The sequence below is a fragment of the Nannobrachium achirus genome, assembly GCF_963921795.1.
Source record: "Nannobrachium achirus genome assembly, chromosome: 10".
Taxonomy (NCBI): domain Eukaryota; kingdom Metazoa; phylum Chordata; class Actinopteri; order Myctophiformes; family Myctophidae; genus Nannobrachium; species Nannobrachium achirus.
In genome coordinates, this window is record NC_137819.1 from 59,629,349 (window position 1) to 59,656,260 (window position 26,912).

Genomic DNA, 26,912 nt, shown 5'->3' on the forward strand with positions numbered 1-26,912 from the left:
TGATGGATTTCTGTCATAGTGGTCGATTTTCCATACAACCTGCAGGACTCCTCCAGATCCCTCCCCACAACCAAAACGGGGGTAATTTGCAGTCCTCCAAAAGCGTTATTTTCGATCTTAGTAATTATTTATTCATGGAATTACTTACAAAATAACTTTGACATGTATTTATTATTTGTAATACTCAGTCCCTCTTCCCCCCCCCCCTTGTGACGCCCCTACCTGAGAGAGAGAAATGATCGCTCATTCGTTACCCGAGGTTGGATAAGCTCAGGCAACGATGATGAATGCGCATAGCCTTGTTTATTCCCAAAGACAATGAGAAAATATTAGGAGGGGAAAAACTTGCACCCAGATAACCTCCAGTCTCCTCAGCCATGGATTCTGCCAAACCATGCACAACAGCTGTGTCTGGCAGTCCAGTTTCTTCCATGACATGACTATAGGGATGGGATGATTTTGTATTATTCTGAATCCATTGCAAGCATTTGTTTTGCATGAAAAACATTCCTTGGGCTAAAAACGGACCCTGAAAAACTGTGAAAAGTGACGATTCATCACTAAACCATAGTTTAGGAATGTTTTTGTTCATGCAAAACAAATGCTTGCAATGGATTCAGAATAATTAAAAACCCCTAGTTTGACCCCTCACATGCTACTAAGGACAACTTTCGTTTTTTACAACAAGGGTTCATATTTTAGATTGTAGCCTAATTAAAGAATATACTGAGTTACTAGGGCCCACGGTGGAGGGCCCCTAGTAACTTTAGCTATTGAAAAATAGCAGATATACAAGCTCACAGCGTGTAGATCTGCTATTTTTGAAAAGTCATGAAAATGTGTGCAAATCTTTGAAAAGTCATGAAAATGTGTGCAAATCTTTGAATATATGTATTTTTTAAGTGAACATTTGTAACTCAAATTTTGCTTCTGGGGGGTCCCTGGAACTACATATTTTGAGATGGGGGGGTCCGTGGCCAAATACATATCATTTTGGGGGTCCTTCACATGAAAAGGTTTGAGCACCACTGACATGGAAACATAGGTTTCTTGCACACATTTTCACAATTTTACAAAAATAGCAGATCTACAAGCTCGCAGCGTGGCACTCTGCGAGCTTGAATATCTGCTATTTTTCAATAGTTAACATTCATGGGGGGCCCGCAGTGAATCCTTGTACCCAGGGCCCAGAATTTGGTGTGACGCCCCTGGGTATAGTGTACTTTGCAGAGGTTATGGTCCAACTAGCTGCCAGTGCCAGTATATTATCCCTTATACCTGTATTATCGATATAGCGGTGAAATCTATTTTAAATAAATGTATGCCCAACCCGAGCACCTCAGGAGGATTCTATAACTTTCTCTATCTGTCTGTATATTCCTTCTTTTCCCTCCCACTATTACTGTACTGTACCTTCTCTCTCTCTCTACCTCTGCTCACATTTTACTGTCTCTCTCCCGTACTGTAGCTCGGTAGCGTGCAGTTAGCGGTGGCTCGCTGCCGCAGAGAGCCACAGCTGAGAGATGTGTTCATTTGTGCGTGTCATACAGCCACGCGTGGCATGTGGCTTTGACAGGTCGAACACACACACACACACACACACACGAATAAACAAACAGGACGGATATTCTGGAAAGGCAGGCTGGCTATGAAAGAGACGACGAGTGTGTGTGTGTGTGTGCGCGTGTTCGCGTGTGTGCGTTCGTGTGTACCTGCTGTCGCAGTGTTAAGACAGGCTAATGTCTTCTACAACCACTTAGTGGGCATCCAAACACTCTCACACACACATACTGTAGACACACATACCACCGTGTGTGTGTGTTTGTGTGTCAGAGAGCATATCTCAGTTGTGTGTGGGGAGGATATTGCTGATAATTGACTCACCTGGTGGACTGTGACAGTGGTGGACAGTAACCGTGGATATTACTGTACTGGAGTACAGTTTTGAGGTACAGAATTGGGGTTAGATTACTGATAAGTCATTCATGGCAGGTATATTTGCGACATACCTGTATCTTAGTTGGACTTATCATAATGTTCAAGTAGGCTAATACCAGGGGGGGAAACAGACTTTCAAAATCACCCTGGCCTGAATTTATTTTATTTTTTATTTCATTTCCTTTATTTTGAAATCCCAACTGACAATATCACGATTTTTGAGGGATTTTGGGACTGCATTGTGATTTGTTTGTTTGTTTTTGTTTTGTTTATCATCCAAGCCTATTCTGAATGCTCTCTCTCTGTCTCTCTTGGTCTGAAGTCTGTCTGTCTGTCTGTCTGTCTGTCTGTCTGTCTGTCTGTCTGTCTGTCTGTCTCTCTCTTATAAGGGCTGTCACAATTATCACATAATCGTCTAATCGCAATTATTTCTCATAATCGTTTCCATGCTTGTAGATCGGCTATTTCCACTATCAATGTTATTTTTTAAGTATAAATTCTTTCTTTGTATATGTAGGTTATGTGTCATATCTACCATGTGCAACTTAAAAGCCTATAAAGCCAAACAGAAATGTAATTGTCAACGACAAAAACACAATTAAAGTTATATTCAGTGATTGTATTTCATTCAAATAAAAATATAATTGGTACGTTTTCCATTCATTCTCCTCACTAGAATGTGTGCTGACCAGTGTTGGGCAATATTACTTAGGAGAGTAATCGTTACTTATTACTTATTACTCCTTGGAAAAAGTAATAATATTATATTACTTATTACTTGGAATCAAGAGTAATATGTAATATATTAAGTTATATTACTTTTTTTTTTTTTTTTTTTTTACCTGCAAAATCTGCCAGCTCCTTTTAGAACTGAATCCAATTTATTGGAACAATAAGAGTCTCTGGGATGCGATTAAAGAAATTATAATTGCAGGCTTTGTAATTAATTAATCTCAATTAATAATATATATAATAATTAATAATTACACATCAATATTTGACCTGGGAACAGTTAGAAACTTTTTTTAATGGATTTTGGTATAGGCCTACAAGCGAATCAATTAATAATTAAGACATGTAATATATAACCCAACAAAACATTGCTTATTTTTTATTACATTTAAAACTCTCAGCTCTGTTGAAGACCCCTGCCTAGTGCCTATATTATCCTTAAATAATAGGCTACATATTTTCTTTTCTGCCTAAAAAGTAACTCAGTCTGCAGTGGTCCACGGTGGTCCCGCTGAGCTCCGCGGACGGTCCGCGGCGGACCCCTCCGCGGCGGACCCCCGCGGTGGACCCCTCCGCGGCGGACCCCCGCGACGGACCCCTCCGCGGCCGAGAGGAGTGCTTGTAGATTGTAAACGTCCCATCCATGTAAGCGCGTCGCACGCATGCTCTCTCTGTGACTGTGACAGGCAGGGCAGCGCTGACACTGGTCCATGCACTGGTCTCATGACATAAGCAACGTCATAACTGTGCGCGCTGCGCAAATGACTGATCTACAAGCTACATCGCATCTCTGTAGATGTATGTTGATGTCTTGTATATCTGTTCTTTTTCTGCAATCGGCTAAAATGGCTAGTAACGGAATAACGAGGCTTTTTTTTTGCGAAGTAAAGCGTTATATATTACCATTTTTTAATAATACCTTACACTACTCGTTACTGGAAAAAGTAATAATATTACAGTAATATATTATTAGTAATTCGTTACTGCCCAACACTGGTGCTGACCATATAAGGCCTTCCACCATGGCCCATGTTACGAGCATAGCTAGATTTGGTTTTCAGAGGTGGCCAGCCAGTCCTCGCGACCAATCAGGGTAGAGTATGGCCGTAGTTATGTTATGATGTTTAGTTATGATGGTCAAAATAAAAGTTTTGAGAACCACAGTCGCTCTAAATTAAGACCGTCTGCTAAATGCCTAGATTGTAAACTACTGAACTCATAAAATGCCATTCTCATAGTAAATCAGTATCATACATATCCTGAAGCTGGCAGACGTAGGCCTACCGATATTCAGTGATTGGGTCTAATAATCAAAACGAGAACATTATAATTGTGTAAGAAATCTATGAAAAACTAAACATTTCCACGATGTAAGGCCAGTAAGAGACAAGATGACCCCCGGCCACTTTCATTATCACTGAATACACCTTTAAATCGTTAATCGCAATTATTTGAGTGACAATTACTCGTCATGTAACTCTACTCTCTCTCTGTCTCTCTCTCTCCCTCATATTATTCAGTAGATGTTGTGTTGTTTTGTGTTTCCATATCGGCAGATTGTGACTTTTTGCTGACTTGGCAGAAGTGGAACTCCCTCCTTAACATCTATTTTATTTGTCCGATTTTAACACTTCAACAAAACGTTACGGTTTTGCCCAGAGACACTGCACCACATTCAGCGTTGCTAGGAGTTTCCAGTTGGACCATTTGGCAGTTTTTCTGTTCTTAATATGAACTGGCCAACAAACCAGAGTGGAATCCATAAGAGACTGATGAGTTTCTGCCAAAAACAGGCTTCATCCAATTTGTCAGGAGAGTTTTTGATGTATTGTTGTACAGTCCTTGCCAACACATTGTTTGCTATTACCAGGCAAAATAATTAACGTACCATGGTCCCTTGTGACATACACAAGATCACCTACAGAATAAATACAAACACTGTGTGTGGGGCAGTGTATATTGGGTTAGAAAACATTATTTCTGTATGATATTTCTTACATTTTTGAAGAGTGAAAATGGGCTACTGTCGTTTTCAAAGTGTTTCAGTTTTATGCTATTATCCACTTTTTAAAATGTCTGAAATCTATCTTTGACATAATAGTTTTCATCTAGTTTTCATCTAAATTTATTGTTGGAGAAACATTTTAGTTTTTAGTCTGTCTAGTGTACTTTCTCTTTAACTCCAAAGTCAGTGAGATCCTCTTTTATTTAGGGCTAGGCTTTAAATTAGAGTTAAATTAATAATAATTCATCATTGTCATATACATCTGGTATTGATATGACACATATGGGCTGTATTTTGATTGTCTTAAGTACCAGCTCTTATGCCTTAACTTAAAGGCCTGTCCATACTGTCTCCGACCACCGAACCGTTCGTCTGAAAGTCTGACTTTCCGACGTGCAGCTTTCCGAACTCTAATTCGGGATAATGCTTTTCAGAAGATGCGTGTGACGTAATTTTGTAATTGAACCGGACCTTTCCGACGAAAAGTTGGTGGTCGGAAACAGTATGGACAGGCCTTTAAGTTAAAGCATAAGAGCTGGTACTTAAATAGAGCCCATACTGTAAGATAACTCAGCACCCAACCAGTACTTTCTGTAAGGTATACTGTAGTGTAGGACAGGGACGTGCTGGGCCCCTGATTCACCCCGGGAAAAAGAGTTGGAGAGGCCCTCATTGCGCGCTATAGAGAGAGATCTCTCTCTATAGCGCTGCTGCTGCTACTCAAAGATTTGCCATTTCAGATCATGACAAGTGACAAGCCAGTGGGCCAATTACAGAGTTATATTTCGTTGTTGTCGGAAACCTTGTATGTCCAAAACCGTTTGTTTTGTATTTATCATTTTAAAAACGATTTAAACTAGTGAAAACAGCTGATCTACAAGCACACTACGCCTCGCACCGTGAGGCGTTGTGTGCTTGTAGATCTGCTGTTTTCACTACTTTTGTGCGATGGCCTTATATGATGAAGCAGGGCATTGCTTTGGGAAACAAATTACAAATTTTAAACTTGGAGATACGAGATTTCCCAAAATGGAACGAAGGCCGACATTTTATTATTTTTTTTCCCCTAATGGCCGGCCAGGAATGAACCGGCCGTTCGGGAGTTGTCCCGCTTTTCCCAATGGCCAGCACGTCCCTGGTGTAGGATAATACTAGGGAAAAAAACTGATTAGCTCCAATTTATTCTGACTATCTGAATTAGGTGTATCGTTTTCAACTCCTTTATTTTCTAATCCCCCAATTAACAATACTATTTCGTATCATGATATTATTTCATATGTCACAATACAAAACCTGAGGACATATTCCTCATACATACCTTGTACGAAAAACAAAATAAACCACGCCGACCTTGAATGTTCGACCAATTCTGACAAATCGCGCTGTGCAAACTTTCATCGGCTATAATAGTGAGAACATCTTCGACGTGTGGAAGAACAAAGTTCTGACAGGTTCTATCAGGTTCTGAGCTACCTGTCCGAACACATTTCGGACGTCGGTTGAAGTATGTAGCCGGCTTTTAGAGGTGCCTACATTCTGAGTCCCCAATCCCATACCAACCCATGCACTGTACTATTGTACTGTACAAGCTGCCAAAGATAAAGACAAGGAGTTGACACCTAGCTATCGCCCAAAGCAGTGATATTGTATTTCTGCAGCTCCTGATATTATATTATCGTATTAATGTGTGCTTGTTCCATGTATAGCTAACCTCTTTCTGAGGGAAAGCCTGGTGATCGTTAACAACGGGAGGTTTGATCCGGTCTAGGCGGAAACCACAAGCCGAAGAAGTGGCGTCGCTTTGTTTTGGTTCCCTCCGTTTTTTCCCCAACCCCTATTAAAATGCTCGAGTAGCCTAGTGGAGTCTTGCCAGTCGCTACGAGTTGGAATAAAAGATGCATATCCCAAACACATTTTTCAAAAGCAAAACTACTCCTCATCAAGGAGTTTATTAGGTAGGCCCTAAAAGTATGTCCTTGAGCGCAGGGGAATTATTTTGGGTTAAAACTGAATCCGGTTTGATAGTTCCGGCAAATTGTAGTCCTTTGAGTACTACAACATGACGTAAAGTGGTTTCCTCTCCCGTCCGGATCAAACCTCGAAAAGTGAACTGATCCCAGACTATGTATAGCAGCCGATCTCAAGAACAAATACGTGGTGGCCTCTCGTCTACATTCCAAGAGTCAGCAGTTCGGCTGCTCTTAAACATCTGCTAGAACTACTTTTAACGATGGCAGTTATGACGTGTGTATGTGTGTGCACGTGCGTGCGTGTGCGTGTTCCCCTCTCTCCACCTGACGCCATCTTGACACACACACACACACACACACACACACACACACACACACACACACACACACACACACACACACACACACACACACACACACTGAGTGTGTGGTGAAGAGGGGGTGTAACACGCTTGGGTGGTCCTGCGCTGTGGGGACACGGTGACGAGCCTCTCTGCACGGGAGTGTCAGTCAGAGGCGTCAATTGGGTATGGCAAGATATGGCAGCTGCCATACCTTGGTTACAGGGGGAAACAAATAAAATGTACTTCTTAAAATGAATTTATCATGCCTGTTGCTAAGGTATGTATGACAACATGACTGGTGTCTTGCACGCGCGCCTTCGCGCAAAAGTTTACAAAATGGTCACTTTAACAAGGTATTATAATTAGGCCTATACAGTATACACGCCACACGTGTATTCTCCCCGTCTTGACAAAATGGTATATTCCCAGGTTCCGTAGGTCGGCTGCACAGGTGCAATGCACCATTGTTAATTGTGGCACATTTACTAACATGCCAAGTTCAGCTGCACTTGAACAGCCGTTGCAGGCTGCCATATCCAGCACAAGAAACCATAGAAACCTGAAAAAAAAAAAAACTGGCGCCACTGAGGGAGAGGGGGACCGAGGAGGGAGTGAGATGCCAGCCTCTGTCATCTGTGGTGTATCACAGCTGCCCCCTCTAAAAGCCTCCGGAAGCTTCCATTTCATCAGGCTTCCTGGATGCCCCGACGGGCTGTCAAAAGTCAACCGCGTGTTCCGCAGAACGCAGCCACGATTTGTACAATTTTCATCGTCAGGCTTAAAAATAGCAACTCAAAAAAAAAAAAAGCAGTAGTGTTTCTTTATGGGCCGGTTTTCATTTCTGGAGTCTTCATTCCTTGGGGTTGATTGGATGTGGCATCTGAATGATTGCCATGGGATTCCTATTAAGCTTAATGTATTCTTTCGTCATACAGCGAGGGAAAGTATGGCCGAGGCCGATCTACAAGCTCGCGGCGTTGGCACATCGCGCCTCATTGCAAGCTTATGGATTGGCTATTTTCAGCACACAAAACCAGCGCACAACGAAGTATAAATCAGGTTTTTGAAAGCCAGTATGGGGTTGGGGGAGGGGGAGAGAGAGAGAGAGAGAGAGAGAGAGAGAGAGAGCAACATATCGTCGTTGTCGGGTGAAACCTTGTATGTCCAAAACCGTTCGTTTTCATCATTTAAAAAAATTAACTAAACTAGTGAAAACAGACGATCAACAAGCACACAACGCACTACTTTTGTGCGACAGTCTTGTCTGATGAAGCAGGGCTTTACTTAGCGAAAAAACGTACACATTTGAAACTTGGAGATACGAGGTTTCTGCCCGACAACGACGATATGCGAGAGAAAGGAAGGAAAATGAATGAGAAACAAGAGCAAGAGGAATGAGAAGAGAGAGAGAGAGAGAGAGAGAGAGAGAGAGAGAGAGAGAGAGGTGGAAGGAGCAAGGAGGGGGGGGGGGGGGGGGGGGGTTGGAGTCGTGATAAGAGGCTGAGAGAGTGATTGAAATGGGATTAGTGCAGACAGGCAGGATGGCTCTGTTAAAACCTGGTCTACACACACACACACACACACACACACACACACACACCAGCATCATGCTAGAACCTACAGTAGTGCATGGATCAGCATCACATTAAACATGGACTATGCACACATGCACACATGCGCGCATGCACGCGCGTGCGCACAGACACACAGCGACATCCTGATAAAAAGCTGGTCCACTAATAGTCCTGCGTCCCGATCAAATCCGGTCTTTCCTGACACAGACCAGGTCCCATTAAAGACGTCTTTATAGCTTTCAATGCGGGATCGACAGCATCCGTGTCACATTAGCCGTTGCTAAATATAATAGCAACATCATTTATTGTTTTGACAAATTTGAAGTTTTTCAGAAAACCTAGTTTGGGATTTAGGAGGCGTTTTTAGGTCTAAATGGTATAAAACCTGGTCTGCTCATAGACCAGCATCCTGATCAAACCTGGGGCCATACAAGGATGTATGTGTGCAGTGTGCCTACACATTAAATATGGCTATTCATGACAGGTCCCTGATGTGAAAAGGGTTGTTTGGTCACAAAGAGTCATGATGAGGAGACATTATTCAGGAGAAATGTGTGATATTTGGTCTGTGTTCTTTCTCCTAATCCATTTTACGGCATCATCAACGTTTGTGAATTTAAATAGGTGTTTGCTGCTCAAGATCAGCTAAGAATAGCGTCGCTGTCGGGTGGAAACCTATGTCCAAAAGCGTTCGTTTTGTATTAACTAACTAAAGTAGTGAAAACTGCCGATCTACAAGTACACGAGGCGTTGTGTGCTTGTAGATCGTCTGTTTTCACTAGTTGTGTGTGATGTCCTTGTATGATGATGCAGGGCTTTACTTTGCGAAAAAAAAAAACGTACAAATTTCAAACTTGGAGATACAAGGTTTCTGCCCGACAGTGACGATAGGCTACTTAACCATTATAATATTTACATGAAATAGATATTTGCTTTTGGTCCTCTGGCAAAACAGAGTTAGAAGAGACATTTACACAAATAAAATACTGTTAAAACAGTAAATTATTCATGCATCCAAGTTCAGTGCACTTTTCCCCCGCTGGTGCAAATCATTATGAATGAATGGGACCATATTTTACCAAAAGACATCTGGGCATCTTTTTCATAAACTGAAGCTGCCACCTGGAGCCAGTGGTGGAAAAAGTACTCATATTTCTTACAGGACAACTTTGTTTTTTTACAACAAGGGTTCATATTTTAGATTGTAATGAGAGAAAAGAAAAGATGAGTGTTAAAATGTTTTCATTTGCTTCGTTCTATTGTTTTATCGCGTTTTATCAGCATGACTAGTGATGCATTTTGCATCATCAGTGATGCGTTTTGCATCATATGATGCAAAACACATCACTAGTATATGCTGAAATACTAAAATATAAAAAAAAACAGATTGAACACAAAAGATAACTCGGGATTGTGTTGATCGTGTCCCAAACAACAATAAAATAAGATAGGGTAGTCCTAGAGGTGAAGTGGCCCTTTAAGAACGTCTGCTAAATGCCTAGATCGTTAACTACTGAACTCATAAAATGCCACAGTTTTGTAGTAAATCAGTATCATACATATCTTGAAGCTGGAGACGTAGGCCTACCGATATTCAGTGATTGGGTCTAATAATCAAAACGAGAACATTATAATGGTGTAAGAAATCTATAAAAAACGAAACATTTCCACGCTGTAAGGCCAGTAAGGGACAAGATGACCCCCGGCCAATTTCATTATCACTGAATACACCTTTAAAGGAGTAGTTCACCAACAAAATGACACTTTTTCTATTGATTACTCATGCCATAGAGACTTGAGTTCAATAATATGTTTTGGTTTTTGTCGCATTCCGAAGACAAAGATGTGATTATGGTATATGTACCCCCTTTGATTCCGGATGGGGACCCAAATGCATGGCCCTGGATGGGGACCCAAATGCATGGCCCTGGATGGGGACCCAAATGCATGGCCCTGGATGGGGACCCAAATGCATGGCCCTGGATGGGGACCCAAATGCATGGCCCTGGATGGGGACCCAAATGCATGGCCCTGGATGGGGACCCAAATGCATGGCCCTGGATGGGGACCCAAATGCATGGCCCTGGATGGGGACCCAAATGCATGGCCCTGGATGGGGACCCAAATGCATGGCCCTGGATGGGGACCCAAATGCATGGCCCTGGATAGGGAAACCGTCAGGGTAAATTTACTATAATCAATGTTTTTGTCTTAGGAATGCGACAATTAAAAACAAAAAATATTATTGAACTCAAGTCTCCATGGCATGGAGTATTCAATAGAGGAAAAAAAAACATTTTGGGGGTGAACTACTCTAGTTCTAAAGTGGTTAATGCATGTTTTATCATGCAAAGTAACTACATTTCAAATAAATGTAGGGGAGTAAAAGTATTGAAAATTGGAAATGCTCAAGTCAAGTCCAAATAACGTCTACTTAAAGGCCCGCTGACACGCCCCGAAATTATAATAGTATGATACAGAATTGGGTTAGGGTTTTCTCTCTGAAAACGGTCTGAAACAGTCTGAAACTCATGTCACAGTGTAATCTGCCCCTCGCTCCCCAACAACAGCTGACCAGCACAGTAAGTAGTCTCAAGTACAGTCAATTAATTTGATTGGCTTATAATTGCGCATTCCCACAATGACATCATAAAAACATTAACTCATATTTTAAGATGACTTTTTAAAGTGACAGTACCCCTTTAGGTGACAGTACCCCCTTTAAGTAAATGTGCTTATTTACTTATTTACACCACTGCCTGGAACACATTACTATGCTCACATACAGTAAACGCATGCACACACAGGCATTCACATCCACAAATAAAATCCCCTCGTATACAGTAGCCAGACTAGACAGACATCCACACCCACATATATAGGTCTATACACACACAAACCCAGACGCACAGCCCAGTGTGTGTATCCATCCAGGGGTGTCACACCAAACTCTGGGCCCTGGGTACAAGCATTCACTCACATTTTATGCTTTAGCTATTGAAAAACAGCAGATATACAAGCTCACAGCGCGGCACCGAGTGCCGCGCTGCGAGCTTGTAGATCTGCTATTTTTGAAAAATCTTGAAAATTTGTCTTTGAAGTCTTTGAATATTTTGAATCCTTTTAAGTGTTTCTACGTCAGTGGTGCTCAAACCTTTTCATGTGAAGGACCCCCAGAATGATATGTATTTGGCCACAGACTCCAATCTCAAAATATTTAGTTCCAGGGACCCCCCCATAAGCAAAATTTGAGTTTCAAATGTTCGCTTAAAAAAAGACACATATTCAAAGATTTGCACACATTTTCATGACTCTTCAAAAATAGCATATCTACAAGCTCGCAGCGCGGCGTGAGCTTGTACTGTATATCTGCTATTTTTCAATAGCTATAGAGTATAAAATAATTAAGGCCCCTCCACCTTGGGCCCTAGTAACTCAGTCCCACGTTTCCCCCCCTTGTGACGCCCTTGTGTGTATCTGTGCAGTATACACACACGCACGCACGCACACATACACACACACACACACACACACACACACACACACACACACACACACACACACACCTCGTTCTTTCTCCAGGATGTGTGTGTACATTATGCAGTGAAAGCTGTTTTCTTCCACCTTGTGTTTTAATCTCGCTCCTGTAGTGTGTGAGTGTGAGCGTGCGTGCGTGCGTGCGTGCGTGCGTGCGCGGGTGCGTGCGTGCCTGCGTGCGTGGGTGTGTGGTTGGACCGCAGACAGGATGCATTGATGATCAGTCTTTAATATTTAGTGAGGCGAACAGTGATGACTTGGCATCTAAACGCCACCGTCTCCTCCCGCCTGCAAAACAAAGTTTTAATGAGAACTTTCCCCAAATCTGAGCCAATAGTGGATTTTTTTTTCTTTTATATATAACTGCTTTCCTGGGCTGAAAAAGCACACATATTTCTTCTCTTCTAATAGCTATATCGTCACTGTCGGGCAGAAACCTCGTATCTCCCAAGTTTCAAATTTGTACGTTTTTTCGCGAAGTAAAGCCCTTCTTCATCATACAAGGCTGTCGCACAAAAGTAGTGAAAACAGCAGATCTACAAGCACACAATGCCTCGCACCGCGAGGCGTTGTGTGCTTGTAGATCTGCTATTTTCACTAGTCTAGTTCCCTTTTTTAAATGATAAAAACAAACGGTTTTGGACATACAAGGTTTCAATCTGACCACGATGATATACTAGGGCACACCTGCGTGTGAGCACCCACAAACACACACACCGACAGACGCTCACACACACACACGCACGCGTACGCTAAAGGCACGCGAGGACACACGCTCAAACGCAAACACCGGTCTTCAGAGGCTGTACACAAAATCCTATATTTGTATTGAGATTTTCCTCCCTGCTGTATCTGCTGCAACCCTGCAATCACACAGCCAGCTCCCTGCTCTGTAATCAAATGAACACTCAGACCCACTTGCAACTGCTGCACTTGCTGTGCAGTGTGTTTGTGCGTGCGTGCGTGCGTATGTGTGTGTGATCAAACACCATACACAACTGCCTGTTGTGCCGCACTGGATTATGGATCCCTGTTGCGACGATGGCCTGTTTATCTGCTGAGAACAGACAATACACTGATTGGTGTGTATCAATATGTTGCGTGCGCGCGCGTGCTTCTGTATCTATATGTGTGCGGGGCGTGCAAATTATGATGACTGTGTGTGTGTGTGTGTGTGTGTGTGTGTGTGTGTGTGTGTGTGTGTGTGTGTGTGTGTGTGTGTGTGTGTGTGTGTGTGTGTGTGTGTGTGTGTGTGTGTGTGTGTGTGTGTGTGTGTGTGTGTGTGTGTGTGTGTGTGTGTGTGTGTGTGTGTGTGTGTGTGTGTGTGTGTTTAAGCTGGTAGTTTTCCTCTCGGAGTCTCATCAGTTCATCTTCTCCGCTGTGTGCAGTAAATAGCTTCTCCGGCGCGTTGAGAAATGGCACAATTATCCCCCGCCGCTGAAATATGGGCCAGGATGCAGTCTGCACGCACGCACAGCACACACGCACGCTCAAACTGTGTGTCGTGAGCTTCTCACACTCACACAGACTCTGGCACACGTGCACTGCGAGCCTGCAGAGGGTTGTGCGCACTCCTGCACGTGCACGCCATGCGTATACAGTATATACAAGCTCGCCGCGAGAAGGGAGAGTTAGGTTTATACACATGTGCAAACAGGCGCGTACCGGGCCTTATACGCACATGCATGTATGCATATTGGCGTTGTTGGGTGGAAACCTTATACTGTATGTCCAAAACTGTCAGTTTTGTATTTATTTAAAAAAATGATTTAAAACTAGTGAATAGCTGATCTACAAGCACACGCCTCATGCCGCGAGGCGTTTTGTGCATATAGATCGGCTATTTTCACTAGTCCTGTGCGGCGAAGCAGGGCCTGGCTTTACGAAAAAAAAACAAAAGCTTGGAGATACGAGGTTTCTGCTCGACAGTGATGATATACCGTTGTTTCCTGTCGAGATTGGCACATTTCACCCAGGTTTTGTCATCTCACTCACGTCACTTTGTCTGCTGCTGACCTCACTCAGCAACGAAATAAACAGAAAATAAACTCAAATTCAAATAAAACAATTCACAGGAGGCAAGAAGCAGTGATCACCCCATGATGTGCACTGCAATGTAGTTTCAAATGCACTACATTGCAGGCGCTTTTTGAGAGTGAAAAAATAAGAAGACACGTACGTGTGACATGTGATCTGGGCAGCTTGCCCCAGGAAATGTGCCAAGCTCAATAGGGAACAATGGTACTCACATCGTACATAGATTAACAAATTAAGCCCTATACTTTATACTTAGGATATACAAAGGCAAACTAAAATGTGTCTTTTTGGGAGGGGGGCTTTTTGCCCTCCTCCCCTTTCTTTAAACAAATAGTCAATTTGTAGGTCAAAGGAATGAACCAGACCCCCTGGTGTGCCTTTGTCTTGCTGGGGGCAGGATATCACCAATTATGACCGAATACAGAGGAATATGACAGAAAATCTTTCCAACGGTATATATAGCCTACAATAATGTGGGTATATGCCCAGTATCCATGTAAAATAGCAGTCATATAATCTACCCGTATACGTCCGATAATCTCTCTTTTCACCCAGTGATACACACACACACGCTTGCTTGCATTGAAGCACGCATATACACAGACACGATCACGAACAGGCACACACGCCGGCACGCACTCACGCACGCATACACGATGCCGCACTAGTAACGCGCCCCCAGTAACACACACTACACTACAAGCGTGTGATTAATCCTAGAGCCCGCTTTGGAAGCAAGCAGTCCTTCCTAATGTGTGCCCCCCCCTTCCTCCCCTCCCCTCCCCTCCTCCACTGTAAATGAATGGTGAAAAGGTTATCAGAAAAACGGTCACACTGCAGGGACCTGTTATTTACCTCATTATTACACCAGGCACACGCGCACACACACACGCACGCACGCACGCACGCACGCACGCACCCGCACGCACGCACGCACGTACGCACGCACGCACGCACGCACGCACACACGCACACGCGCACACGTGGATGTGTTGCGCGGTCTTGTTGTTCCACTGAGAAAAACGGCGCGTCGTTCTTCATTGCAGAGCACGGCGCCAATTAGCCACATTAACCCTGGTGTCACTACCTTCAGTACCTTGAGAAAAAACAAAAATACTGCTTGCTAAAATAGTGTAGATTTGCAATTTTTGCTAATTGTCCCGTGACAAAGTATGTAGCGCTCAAGAAGAGGTTAATCAATGAGAGCTGCCCCGGCCGACGTTCATTTTCTATCGACACTGACTTCCTTTCGACGTTATAATTTCTTCTCGATATGCATTTTTCCCTCAATAGCTGACCTTTATCGATTTTGACGGTGCGGTTTTCTGACTAGTTCAAATATTTTTGCAACATAAGTGACCTCAAAGCGAGTATTTGTGTTGCCTTTGGACCGCTGGAAAGAAATGTGTGGGTCCTGCAAATGTCAAGGGGGCCTAACATTCATTTGAAGAAGCTGGCCATACAAGTAATGTTATTAACCTCAAGTGATTTCACTTTCCAATGGCTTCTGACATTTGGGCCACTTTGCAAATTGCCGGGTTGCAACCAAACTGTGAGATTATGGAAAAACGAGGCATGGACATTAAACACGCGACAGCAAGGGGGCCGACCCCAATCAAAGGTCCTAAAAAAAAGTCATTTATTTCTAAAGGATAGGAATCTAAAATGCCCTTTTCTTTTCTCTTCTTTTTTCACAGGTATGGAAAAATAGTGTCAACCAAGGCCATCCTGGACAAGAACACAAACCAGTGCAAAGGTATGTGAGCGATCTCCTCTCTGTCCCGTGTTCCTCCTAAGCGACCGTCTCTCTGGGGGCGTGACGCCAGTCCCAGCGTAGGTGATCACACCAGCAGCGGTGTCATAAATCAACGATTCAGTGAGAAGGCTGCGTGAACAGCCCGCTGTAGGATGCCACTGACCTCTCCTTCCTCCCCTGACGTCCAGAGGAGAAGCGTGCGTGCTCATCACCAGGGACATGCAGAGAATGTTAGAGAGGCAGGGGCAGAAATTCCTAAAAGGGCCTGATAGATATAAATTATGATACATAATTGTATGATTTGTGTATGAGGCTCATATGACCATATAAGGTTATATTCTATGAACTACTCTGAACAGTATAGGAGACCATGTTTTGGTCATACTGTAAGTTCAGGGGAGTGGATTACAGGTCATACGAAATAATGTTTTGGTTATACTGTATGTCACTAGTGGAAAGTTACCAACACTACGTGTCTCTGTCTTCTTGTTATGATCTGGGAACGAATCAATGAGTCCCACGATCTTGTCTGTCATATACTGTACTCTTTATATACTGTATGTTAACTTCCATCTGGGAAGAGAGAGAATTACCAAGCTGCCACTAGGATGGTAAGCTCACTGTATTGTCTTCCTTGTCTGACTCTCTTCAAATACGGCAATTTATTGATAGTCCTTTGGCTCGTCTCTGTCTTATTTTGGTTATGGATTTATCCATATCCATATTTATTTAAGTTATCTAACAATTTTGGTGAACATATTCACCAAAATAAAGAATATTCAATTCTTTCAACATAAGATGCTGCATTCAAGTTCAGGGCGGGGTTGCACCAGCTGTTACTAAGTTATAACGTAGCCTAGTTGTAACGTAAATGGCTTCTAAGTCAAGACTTACGCATTACTAAAATGTCAGGTGTTGCACCACACAAATTTGTTCTTACGTATCTCTAAGTAACAACTAAATATTTACACCACCCCTTGGGCAGCACTAAGTCTTTACTAAGAACCTATCTCTATGGGAGTAGAGCAACTTCACTACTAACGTGGCACGGTGGCAGACAATATTATATCGGCTATATAATTAATTCAACAATGAAACGACCCATCTGTTTAAAACATACATTAAGCCCTATATACATTTCGGACATTTGAAAATAGCCGATCTACAAGCTCACGATGTGTCTGCTATTAATAGAGTATTTCTATATTGCAGGATTGATACTTTTTTAATTCATTTGAGTACTTTTCAACCACTGCATACAGCACAACAGCGAATTACGCGCTCTCTTCCAATGTGTCTCCAAATATACTTCACAACGGGGGGAAATGTATGAGGCCAATATAATTTGTGATACAATCCGTTTGCAGGGCAGTGCGCAGGGATGCGCTCGCCCTGTGCACGCATATCAGTGACATGTGTACATGCCAGTGGAGAGACGGAGCTCTCTGTCTGTTGACAAAAGACGATACAAGCTTTATTTCCTTACTAGAAACAGTTCGTTTTCATTGGATTCGGGAGCTATGACGTCATTTTATGCGACTATACTGTACATTACTTTAGGAACAGTCTACGCATTACTAGTTATGTTATGCCTTAAGCAGTCGTGGTGCAACACCTGTTAGTAACTCACTTAGTTACAAACTAACTAGTAGTTACTAAGCCTCTAGTAAGGACTTTACTCCCTAACTTAGGACAGAACTTACGTTCTGGTGGTGCAACTGGCCCCTGGAGAGTTTGGACAAGGCAATTCTCTTGAATTCCGCCTTCACGTATGGTATGGAAAGAGGGGCATTTGCGTTTCTTTCACCTTAGTAAAAACTGCATTCGTTGTCTTGAGAGGGCACTTTTTACACACGGATAAAAGGGCGGGGGCTCAAGCCCCCTTTGATGTCTATGTGTGCACGTGCCTGCTCATTACAGTCCATGTAGTTAAACGGTGTGCTTAGTGGTGAAGACGCGAGTGGCGCGTTTTCAAAGTGTTTTGCAGAGTTCGTGCGGTCGGATGCGCGGGCTCATTTGCGTGGGCCCTCGCATGGTTGGCTAACTAGACTAACTGTCGGCATTGGACAAACATGAATTACTAGTTGTGTCACTCTGGCCTCCTTATTGTAAATACATTTCTCCTCTGCACTGCTAATGGAACAGACCGGCTCGAGTGGCTGAGAGTGTGTTTTAAAGAGAGATGGATATCGTCGTTGTCTGGCAGAAACCTCGTATCTCCAAGTTTCAAATGTGTACGTATTTTCACCGATAAAGCCCCGCTTCATCATACAAGGCTGTTGCACAAAAGTAGTGAAAACAGCCGATCTGCTATTTTCACTAGTTTAGTTCATTTTTAAAATGATAAATACAAAACGAACGGTCTTGGACATACAAGGTTTCCACCTGACAACGACGATATGGTCAGAGTGTGTGTGTGTGTGTGTGTGTGTGTGTGTGTGTGTGTGTGTGTGTGTGTGTGTGTGTGTGTGTGTGTGTGTGTGTGTGTGTGTGTGTGTGTGTGTGTGTGTGTGTGTGTGTGTGTGTGTGTGTGTGTGTGTGTGTGTGTGTGTGTGTGTGTGTGTTAGCGGGAGTAGGAGAGAAAAAAAAGATTAGTCTTGTACTTGCCCCGAGGTGTCTGAGAACGCTGTTTAAGACCTATTGAAGTTTCCATCAATACTTTTAATTGCTTTCCGAGGCTTCCCGGGGTTCCAGAGGGTGGCGTCTCAAGGTGAGCCTCCCTCCTTAACCTGTTCCCCACATCTCCATCGATCCTGTCAGCCAGGCACCGGGGCCAAAATGTCGAGGAAGAGCAGAGCCTTCCTCTTTTCATCACTCCAAAAAGCTTCCCCTGATTGGCTGGGAGGAGCGGACCCGCCGTGTGGTGATGAGAGGGCGGGGGAAGACCCCGGCGCTTGTTAGCGGAGCGGGGGGACTTGGGGGTCACTGAGTGGATGAGAGAACAGACGCAGAGAGAGAGAATGGAGGGGAAGGTGGGAATAGAAAGAGACTTGGTGTGGTGAGCTGAGTGAGAGAGACAGAGAGGGGGAGAGGTGGACCAAAACGGAGGGGCGCAATAGTTAATCAATTTAAGAATTGCTTCTATAAGGATATTGATAATTTGATGAAATAATGGATTTCTTTTTATATATCGTCACTGTCGCGCAGAAACCTTATATCTACACATTTTCACATTTGTACGTTTTTTTTTTCGTGAAGTAAAGTCATGCTTCATCAGACAAGGCTGCCACACAAAAGTAGTGAAAACAGCTGATCTACACCACGAGGCGTTGTGTCTGCTGTTTTTGAGAACCACATATTGAAAAATAGCAGATCTATTGTCGGGTGGAGACCTTGTATGTTCAAAACCGTTCGTTTTGTATTTATCATTTTAAAAATGATTGAAACTACTTTTGTTCGACAGCCTTGAATGATGAAGCAGGGCTTCACTTTGCGAAAAAACTTTGAAATTTGAAACTTGGAGATACGAGGTTTCTGCCCGACAGTGACGATATATACAGCATATATTATTTTTCACGTTTTCAAAATGTGCGGAAATAGCAGATCTACAAGCTTCAACATTCGATCGACCAACTGTGCATCTGTCCGACGTATGGGATATAAACAGTGGTTACTCTTAACCAGCTTGTAGATTTGCTATTCTTGAAAAATCGTGAAAAACAAACAAACAAAAAAAAAAAAAACGCTGGGTTGGACCATGCAGCCGTCAGTCCTCTGTCTCTCTCTCTCTCTGGCTCCAGCTGTCAGGGCCAGGCCCGGGTCGGGTGGAGCTCCTCCAACTGGAGCCTTGCAGCAGACCAGTGGAGAGAGAGAGAGAGAAGTGCTGTTGTTGAGTGGGAGGCCATGTTTCCCACTACCTCACTGCGCTGGTATGCAGAGAGAGTCACTGGGATGCCAAGACCTGGGAGTAGAAACGGACCCGTTTCTTTACGAGTGGAAATGATGGTCCTGCCCTGTACCCAGCAGGAGTTATGGATGTACTATGTACGCTGTGTGTGTGTGTGTGTGTGTGTGTGTGTGTGTGTGTGTGTGTGTGTGTGTGTGTGTGTGTGTGTGTGTGTGTGTGTGTGTGTGTGTGTGTGTGTGTGTGTGTGTGTGTGTGTGTGTGTGTGTGTGTGTGTGTGTGTGTGTGTGTGTGTGTGTGTGTGTGTGTGTGTGTGTCCATGCATGACATGTTTTGTATGATCTATCCCTTATTAAACATTAGTCCCATTCATTACGTGAAAATGAGTAGCTATGTTCCTTGTTGAAATGATAACCTCACAAAATCACCCATTCATCAAAATTCATACGCGGAACATTTTTAATATACAATATATATATATATTTGTTGTCGGGTGGAAACCTTGTATGTCCAAAACGTTCGTTTTGCATTTATCATTTTAAAAAATGATTTAAACTATATTGAAAACAGCCGATCTACAAGCACACAACGCCTCGCGGTGCGAGGCGATGTGTGATTGTAGATCTGCTGTTTTCACTACTTTTGTGCGACGGCCTCGTACGATGAAGCCGGGCTTAGCTTAGTGAAAAAATTACAAATTCTAAACTCGGAGATACAAGGTTTCTGCCCGACATCGGCGATGTACAGTATTATTTTTCACGTTTTCAAAATCTGCGGAAATAGCACATCTACAAGCTTCAACATTTGATTGACCAACTGTGCCGCTGTCCGACGTTTGGGATAGAAACAGTGGTTACTCCTAACCATGCAGCAGCTGCAGTCTGCAGTTATATGGTATGGTAATGATCTATGCATGTAAAAAGCCCTCTGTAAACTCCTCACCGCCTCGTGTTGGCTTCTGTCCTTTCACAAACAGTCTGCTGTCGTTTGCCTCATTCGTCTCCACTTGATTTGTGCTTTTTTACCCCTATTTCTCCCCAATTTAGTCGTTATATGCCAATTATTTCCTCCCCACAGTCCACACACACATGTTGTGTGTTGTTACTGCTGTTGTATCCTACTGTGTCACCTGCCAGTGCATCCCCCACCGGGAGGACATGGAGACCTACTCCTCCCACCCACCGCCTTCCTCTCCACTTTCCAGGGGTTTTCAGGAAACCAATCATGTTCTCACATTATATACTAGTAAGACGCCCTAAGGGCGAGAAGCGCTTTGGCATGGGATCAATTTTGCAAAGAATTCAGCGCGCTGATATGGGCATTCCCAGATATGACAAGGACAGAATTTGCAAGTGTCTTCTAGGCCAGGGTTCCCCAATAGGCGACCCGCGGGCCATTTGCGGCCCGCAGGGGGCTACTGTCTGGCCCCCACCAACCCCAGTAATAATGGTGGTATAAGAGCAGCAACAACACTAGTATATCGTCGTTGTCGGGTGGAAATCTCGTATCTCCAAATGTGTATGTTCTATCGCAAAGTAAAGCCCTGCTTCATCATTCAGCAGATCTACAAGCACACAACGCCTCGCAACCGCGAGGCGTTGTGTGCTTGTAGATCGGCTGTTTTCACTAGTTTAAATCATTTTTAAAATGATAAATGCAAAACGAACGGTTTTGGACATACAAGATTTTCACCCGACAACAACGCCACCGTCGCCCCCTGCAATGTTGTGGCCCTCGGCTTGGTACCCTAGACATAATTCGGCCCTTGGGGAAAACTAATTGGGGAACCCTGGTCTAGGCCATATATGGAGATTGGAGATGACTGACGTCTGACATCATAGATGTCTGACATCATAGACCACATGAGACTGACACAATATGTCCATATATGGGCATCTGACATCATACTGTAGATGTCTCTCGTCATAGACCACATGAGGCTTAACGTTGATGACATCAGGGTATTAGTGTGGTTGCCGTAACAGGGCATCATCTGGGAATGCCCATAAATGGACATATTGTGTCAGTCTCATGTGGTCTATGGGGAATGCCCATAAATGGACATATTGTGTCAGTCTCATGTGGTCCCAATTTGCAAGTGTCTTGGCCATATATGGAGCATGAGGTGTGACAGACGAGAAAGACAGACTGACGGACATGAGCTCATGAGCTGCACATCCGTTTTCATACTAAATCGTGACCTATGGTCGCAATCAATCATTTTTACTTCAACAAGAGAATAGCCTTGTCCAAACTCTCCTGAACAGCATGTTATGTTAAAAGAATTGCCCTCTCTGTGTAGAAATTGCCAAATCTTGATTGTGTTTAGTTTAGTGTGGTATCAAGTACCGAAAATGGCAGAGCTCACAAGTGAGCTTGGAGCTCTGCACGTCCCTGCGGCTACGCAGTATGCTGGTATATGTGAACGTCAGGCAAATGTCCAGGTGGACGACTGGACGTTATTGGTCTGCTGTTGCATCAGTTTAGTACCGACTGCAGTGGACAGCGGTTTGTTTATGATGGTCTGCCTTTAGGCTTCAAGTTGGTAGCATCTTGTTTATTCCTTGTTGGTGACAACATGTCAGCGTCACACTACTTGTTGATGTGTGTTCACTGTCCAAAGAACTGTCTCCATAACAGTCAGTCTGGTTGTACCAAAATGATGTAACCATAGTCCTTAATTACAGTATTTCACTTCGTCTCACATCGTGCACATTTATCATTATATAAATACAAATCATCTAAGCATATTTAGCTTGCTGCTTAGCAGAAATGGCATTTTAAAATATATTTTCTTGAACGGAAATGCCAGCTTCCATTGCTCTCCGTTCAGGAGCTGTAGTTCCAGACTATGTAGCATTCGGAGATTGTGGAATAGTTGTCTGGCTACGCAAGACTAGGTATACGGTAAGTTGACAGGATATGGGGATCAGGACTCGAACCCGCGACACGCTGACATGCTGTATATTAGCAGCCTAAGTGCCTGGACCATGCACTACGCCAGTGGTCCAGGCCTGCCCTGTGCCTTTTCATACACAATAGGCCTACTGTCATCACTTGATCCAGACAGACCAGAGAGATATGGGGAGGTACTGTACAGTAGGGGGGTGGTTCTCGAACTTTTAAATGTCAAGGTCTCCTCTAACGCAGGGGTCTTCAACAGGGGGTCCGGGACCCCTAGGGGGTCCTCAAGGTTACTACAGGGGGTCCTCCAAATCTTTGTGTGATAGAAACCTTTTTCTCCTTTTTTATATGCATGCACTTGAACCCCAGCGTCCATATTCTGAGAACTTTAGCCAAAAATAGCAGATCTACAAGCTCACAACGCCTCGCAGCACGAGGCGTTGCAAGGAGGTTTGGTGTAGAAGGGAAAAAGAGCAGACCAAGTACAGAGTGAAAGGTCAAGTTTATTAATTATTGACGGTTCAAGTGGTTAAATCTAAATCTACAAGCGCATAACGCCTCGCGCTGCGAGGCGTTGTGAGCTTGTAGATCTGCTATTTTTTGGCAAAGAGGTTTGGTGTAGAGGGAAAAGAAGAACAGTCTAGTAGGTATTGACAGTTCAAGTGGTTCAATATATGAAAACACACCTTAATCCAGCCTACACAGATGATAGTGCTGTCAAGTCTAAATTGTATAAGAAATAACCCATGTGCATTTTTAATCTGCATCTATACGATATGTCGTGGGGGTCCCTGCTTCGATCCTCTCTCTCTCAACTAAGGGGTCCTTGGCCTGAACACGTTGAAGACCCCTGCCCTATTAAAGGTACCCAGAATCCACTTTGAGCATGGCAGAGATCTGCGCTCTGCCCGGGTGCACCTTTCTAGTCTGTTGGGGACGTATTCAGACCCATACAGTTATTGCGACCGTAGGTCGCATTTACTATCAAACCCTGCACAAAGTGTAAGTCTGTCTGTCACACCTCACACGTCACACTCTTGCCCTGCTCATATCTCCGCAACCGTTGCCCCGATCCATGCCAAATTTTGCACACACACTCCTTACCTGCCAAACTACAACCTCCAAGGACCCCCGGAGCTCCAGGGACCCCCAGGTCCCTGGGGGACCCCCAGATGTAAAAAATGACCAAATGTGCTAAACTGACCAAATGACCACCCCAACGGGGCTGCTCACGGGGAATTCCCGGGGACCACCGACTCCTGGTGCTCCAGAACGGATGCAAAAGTGGTGGCGCCCCCGGTGGAGGACCCCCTACACTGCAGCTCACATAAAATGCCGTAACTCCGGCTAGGAGCGACCGGGACAGCCGGGGCCGGTACCTATTCGTCCGCCTTGCCGGCGCGGAGACCCCACCCCTCATTTCTCACATGGCCCTCTTCTAGCGCCACCATGAGGCCGATTCTTGCAAAACACATTTTTGCCCTAAAATCACGCAAATCGGTACACAGTATGTCTACACTCATCCCATCAACATGAATCTCTCCCATATAGCGCCACCTCCAGGCCGATTTTTAAAAACACATTTTTGGACACTGCTCCTACAGATTTTGCCCTAAAATCACGAAAATCACTACACAGTATGTCTACACTCATGTCATCAACATGGATCAGGAAGATTTTGGCAAAACACATTTTTGCCCTATTTGTGGAGATAAGTGACCTACGGTCGCTTATCTCCCGATTAGGGAGTCTTACTGGTTATGTTATGTTGGGCTGTTGGATCCAGTGATGATCGTTGTCATGCTGTTTATATGCTTTGGTGATGTCAGTCAAGTGCTTTCACGCCAATAAAGCTCGCTCATTTGACTGGCCTTAATTGAATTGATAGAACATTAGAGACAGAGAGAGAGAGAGAGAGAGAGAGACAGAGAGGTACTCTACTGTACTGTACTGTAAGCGTGGGAGTTAAACTGCTGCGTCGCGAGAAAGGCAAATAACAGCAATGTGTTTTTGCTGCACGCGGTTCAGGTGTTATAGCGGAGTGCACGCAACAACAAAGCTATGACGCCCACACACACACGCACGCACGCACGCACGCACGCACGCACGCACGCACGCACACACACACACACACACACACACACACACACACACACACACACACACACACACACACACACACACACACACACACACACACAGTCCCCTCCATCTGCCTGGGGAGCGCTAGGTTCCTGTAGCAGCAGCCATCTATCAATCCTACTAGCTTCACAGCACGTCTCCTCTCCATCTCCCTGGCGCTGACTCACTCCACTCCTTTGCTTTCTCTCTCTCTCTCTCTCTCTCTCTCTCTCTCTCTCTCTCTCTCTCTCTCTCTCTCTCTCTCTCTCTCTGTGCACGTGCACGTGCACTGACGTGCGACGGAGCCCAGTACAAATGGAACAGGAAACTGAGAAAAGGGCTTTAGGGCTGTCGAGCACTGTGGGTTAAGGGAGATCATCCATCCAACATCCATCTCTCTCTCGCTCTCTCTCTCTCTCTCTCTCTCTCTCTCTCTCTCTCTCTCTCTCTCCCAAAGCCCCTAACTGGCTCGTTTGCCCTCCCGTGCCCGGAAGGGGCAGCGGAGGCATTTGAAATAAAGCAGGACCAGAAGTATTTTTTCTTCCTTTTTTTTTGTTTTCCTGTCGGTAGGAAATGACCTCTGCAATTTAACCCATTTAGAATTATTGAATGCTTTAACCATTGACAAAATGGCAGATCTACAAGCTCACAGCGTGGCACCGAGTGCTGCGCTGCGAGCTTGTAGATCTGCTACTTTTGAAAAAGTCATGAAAATGTGTGCAAATCTTTGAATATATGTATTTTTTTAAGCGAACGTTTGTAACTCAAATTTTGCTTCTGGGTGGTCCCTGGAACTCAATATTTTGAGATGGGGGGTCCGTGGCCAAATACGTATCATTTTGGGGGTCCTTCACATGAAAAGGTTTGAGCTCCACTGACATAGAAACATAGGATTTAAAAAACAAAAAAAAACCTTCTAAAGACACTTATAGAATCGGGTCAAAATTCTAATTTTCACAATTCTTCAAAAATAGCAGATCTACAAGCTCGCAGCGCGGCACTCGGTGCCGCGCTGTGAGCTTGTAGATCTGCTATTTTTCAATAGTTAAAGCATAAAATAATAATACGCAATAATGCGTACCCGTTCTGAAGGGCTTAAAGGACCTCCGCTCTCCTCAGATAAGGCGTCCCCGTGCCGGGGCTCACCAGAGGCCTCACACGCTGATGCTCGGCTCCGCGCCACGGCCCCGCCCCGCCCGCCCGGCCACCGCCCGCTGCGCGGGATTGTGGGAGATACAGATTAGATCTTGGAGATAGTGGCAGCGTCTCTCTCTCTCCTCGCGGCACGTTTTGTTTCTCTGCCCTGCCGTCCACTTTGGACGATGACCATCGCTGCGGAAAATCACAAAGGACTCGTACTGTATAGCAGTGGTTCTCAACCTTTTCAGGCCACGACCCCCAAAATAATCATATTTTAACTGGGGACCCCTCCCACCCTGACGAGCACTAAGAGTTGAGGCATTACATTTTGTATAACACGGTTCTATTGTGAAAATAGCAGATCTACATGCTCACAACGCCTCACAACGCGAGGCTATTTTCACAATTTCAGCCTCTAATATTTGACGATTTGGCCAATGTTTAATTTGTCATTTCAGAGGTATTAAAAAGTACTCAAATTGTCACTTTAGAAATGTGCACATACCCAATATACACATAAACTTTATGTTGGTTCTATACTGTTGAGTGACAAAACAATGTTGCACATTAAAGGACCACTTCACCTCTGGGACAACCAGATCTTATTTTATTGTTGTTTGGGACACGATCAACACAATCATTATTTAATCGTTATTTTCTGTGTTTTTAGAAATGTTTGTATTCCACATGCTACAACTGGTCATGATGCGTTTTGCATCATATGACCAAACAACAATAAAATAAGATCTGGTTGTCCCAGAGGTGAAGTGGTCCTTTAACCCATTTGTAGCCGATCCCGAGAATACTCGTGAAAAATACTCGAGTACTCGGAGTGCCGATCCCGAGTATACTTGCGTAATATACTGTATATACAGTAAAGCTGGCAATCTTACCGTACGGTCCGTTGGAAAGTCCTGGCACGATTGGACTCACCGATTCATCATCATCGCGGATCCACGTGCACAAAATAGTAATCCCTTAACATGGTAGCCAAAAAACACTTTTGAAGC

The 26,912-nt window shown here is 44.1% G+C and overlaps 1 protein-coding gene across 1 annotated transcript in view; it reads left to right on the forward strand.

Moving 5' to 3' along the window:
* The window catches only part of LOC308293196 (RNA-binding motif, single-stranded-interacting protein 3-like), a 527,253-nt gene that overhangs the window by 137,280 nt on the left and 363,061 nt on the right, over positions 1–26,912 (forward strand). Inside the window, exon 3 of the mRNA XM_080735633.1 lies at positions 15,835–15,893. Within this exon, the coding sequence (XP_080591759.1) occupies positions 15,835–15,893 (59 nt within the window). The remainder of the gene's footprint in view (positions 1–15,834; positions 15,894–26,912) is intronic.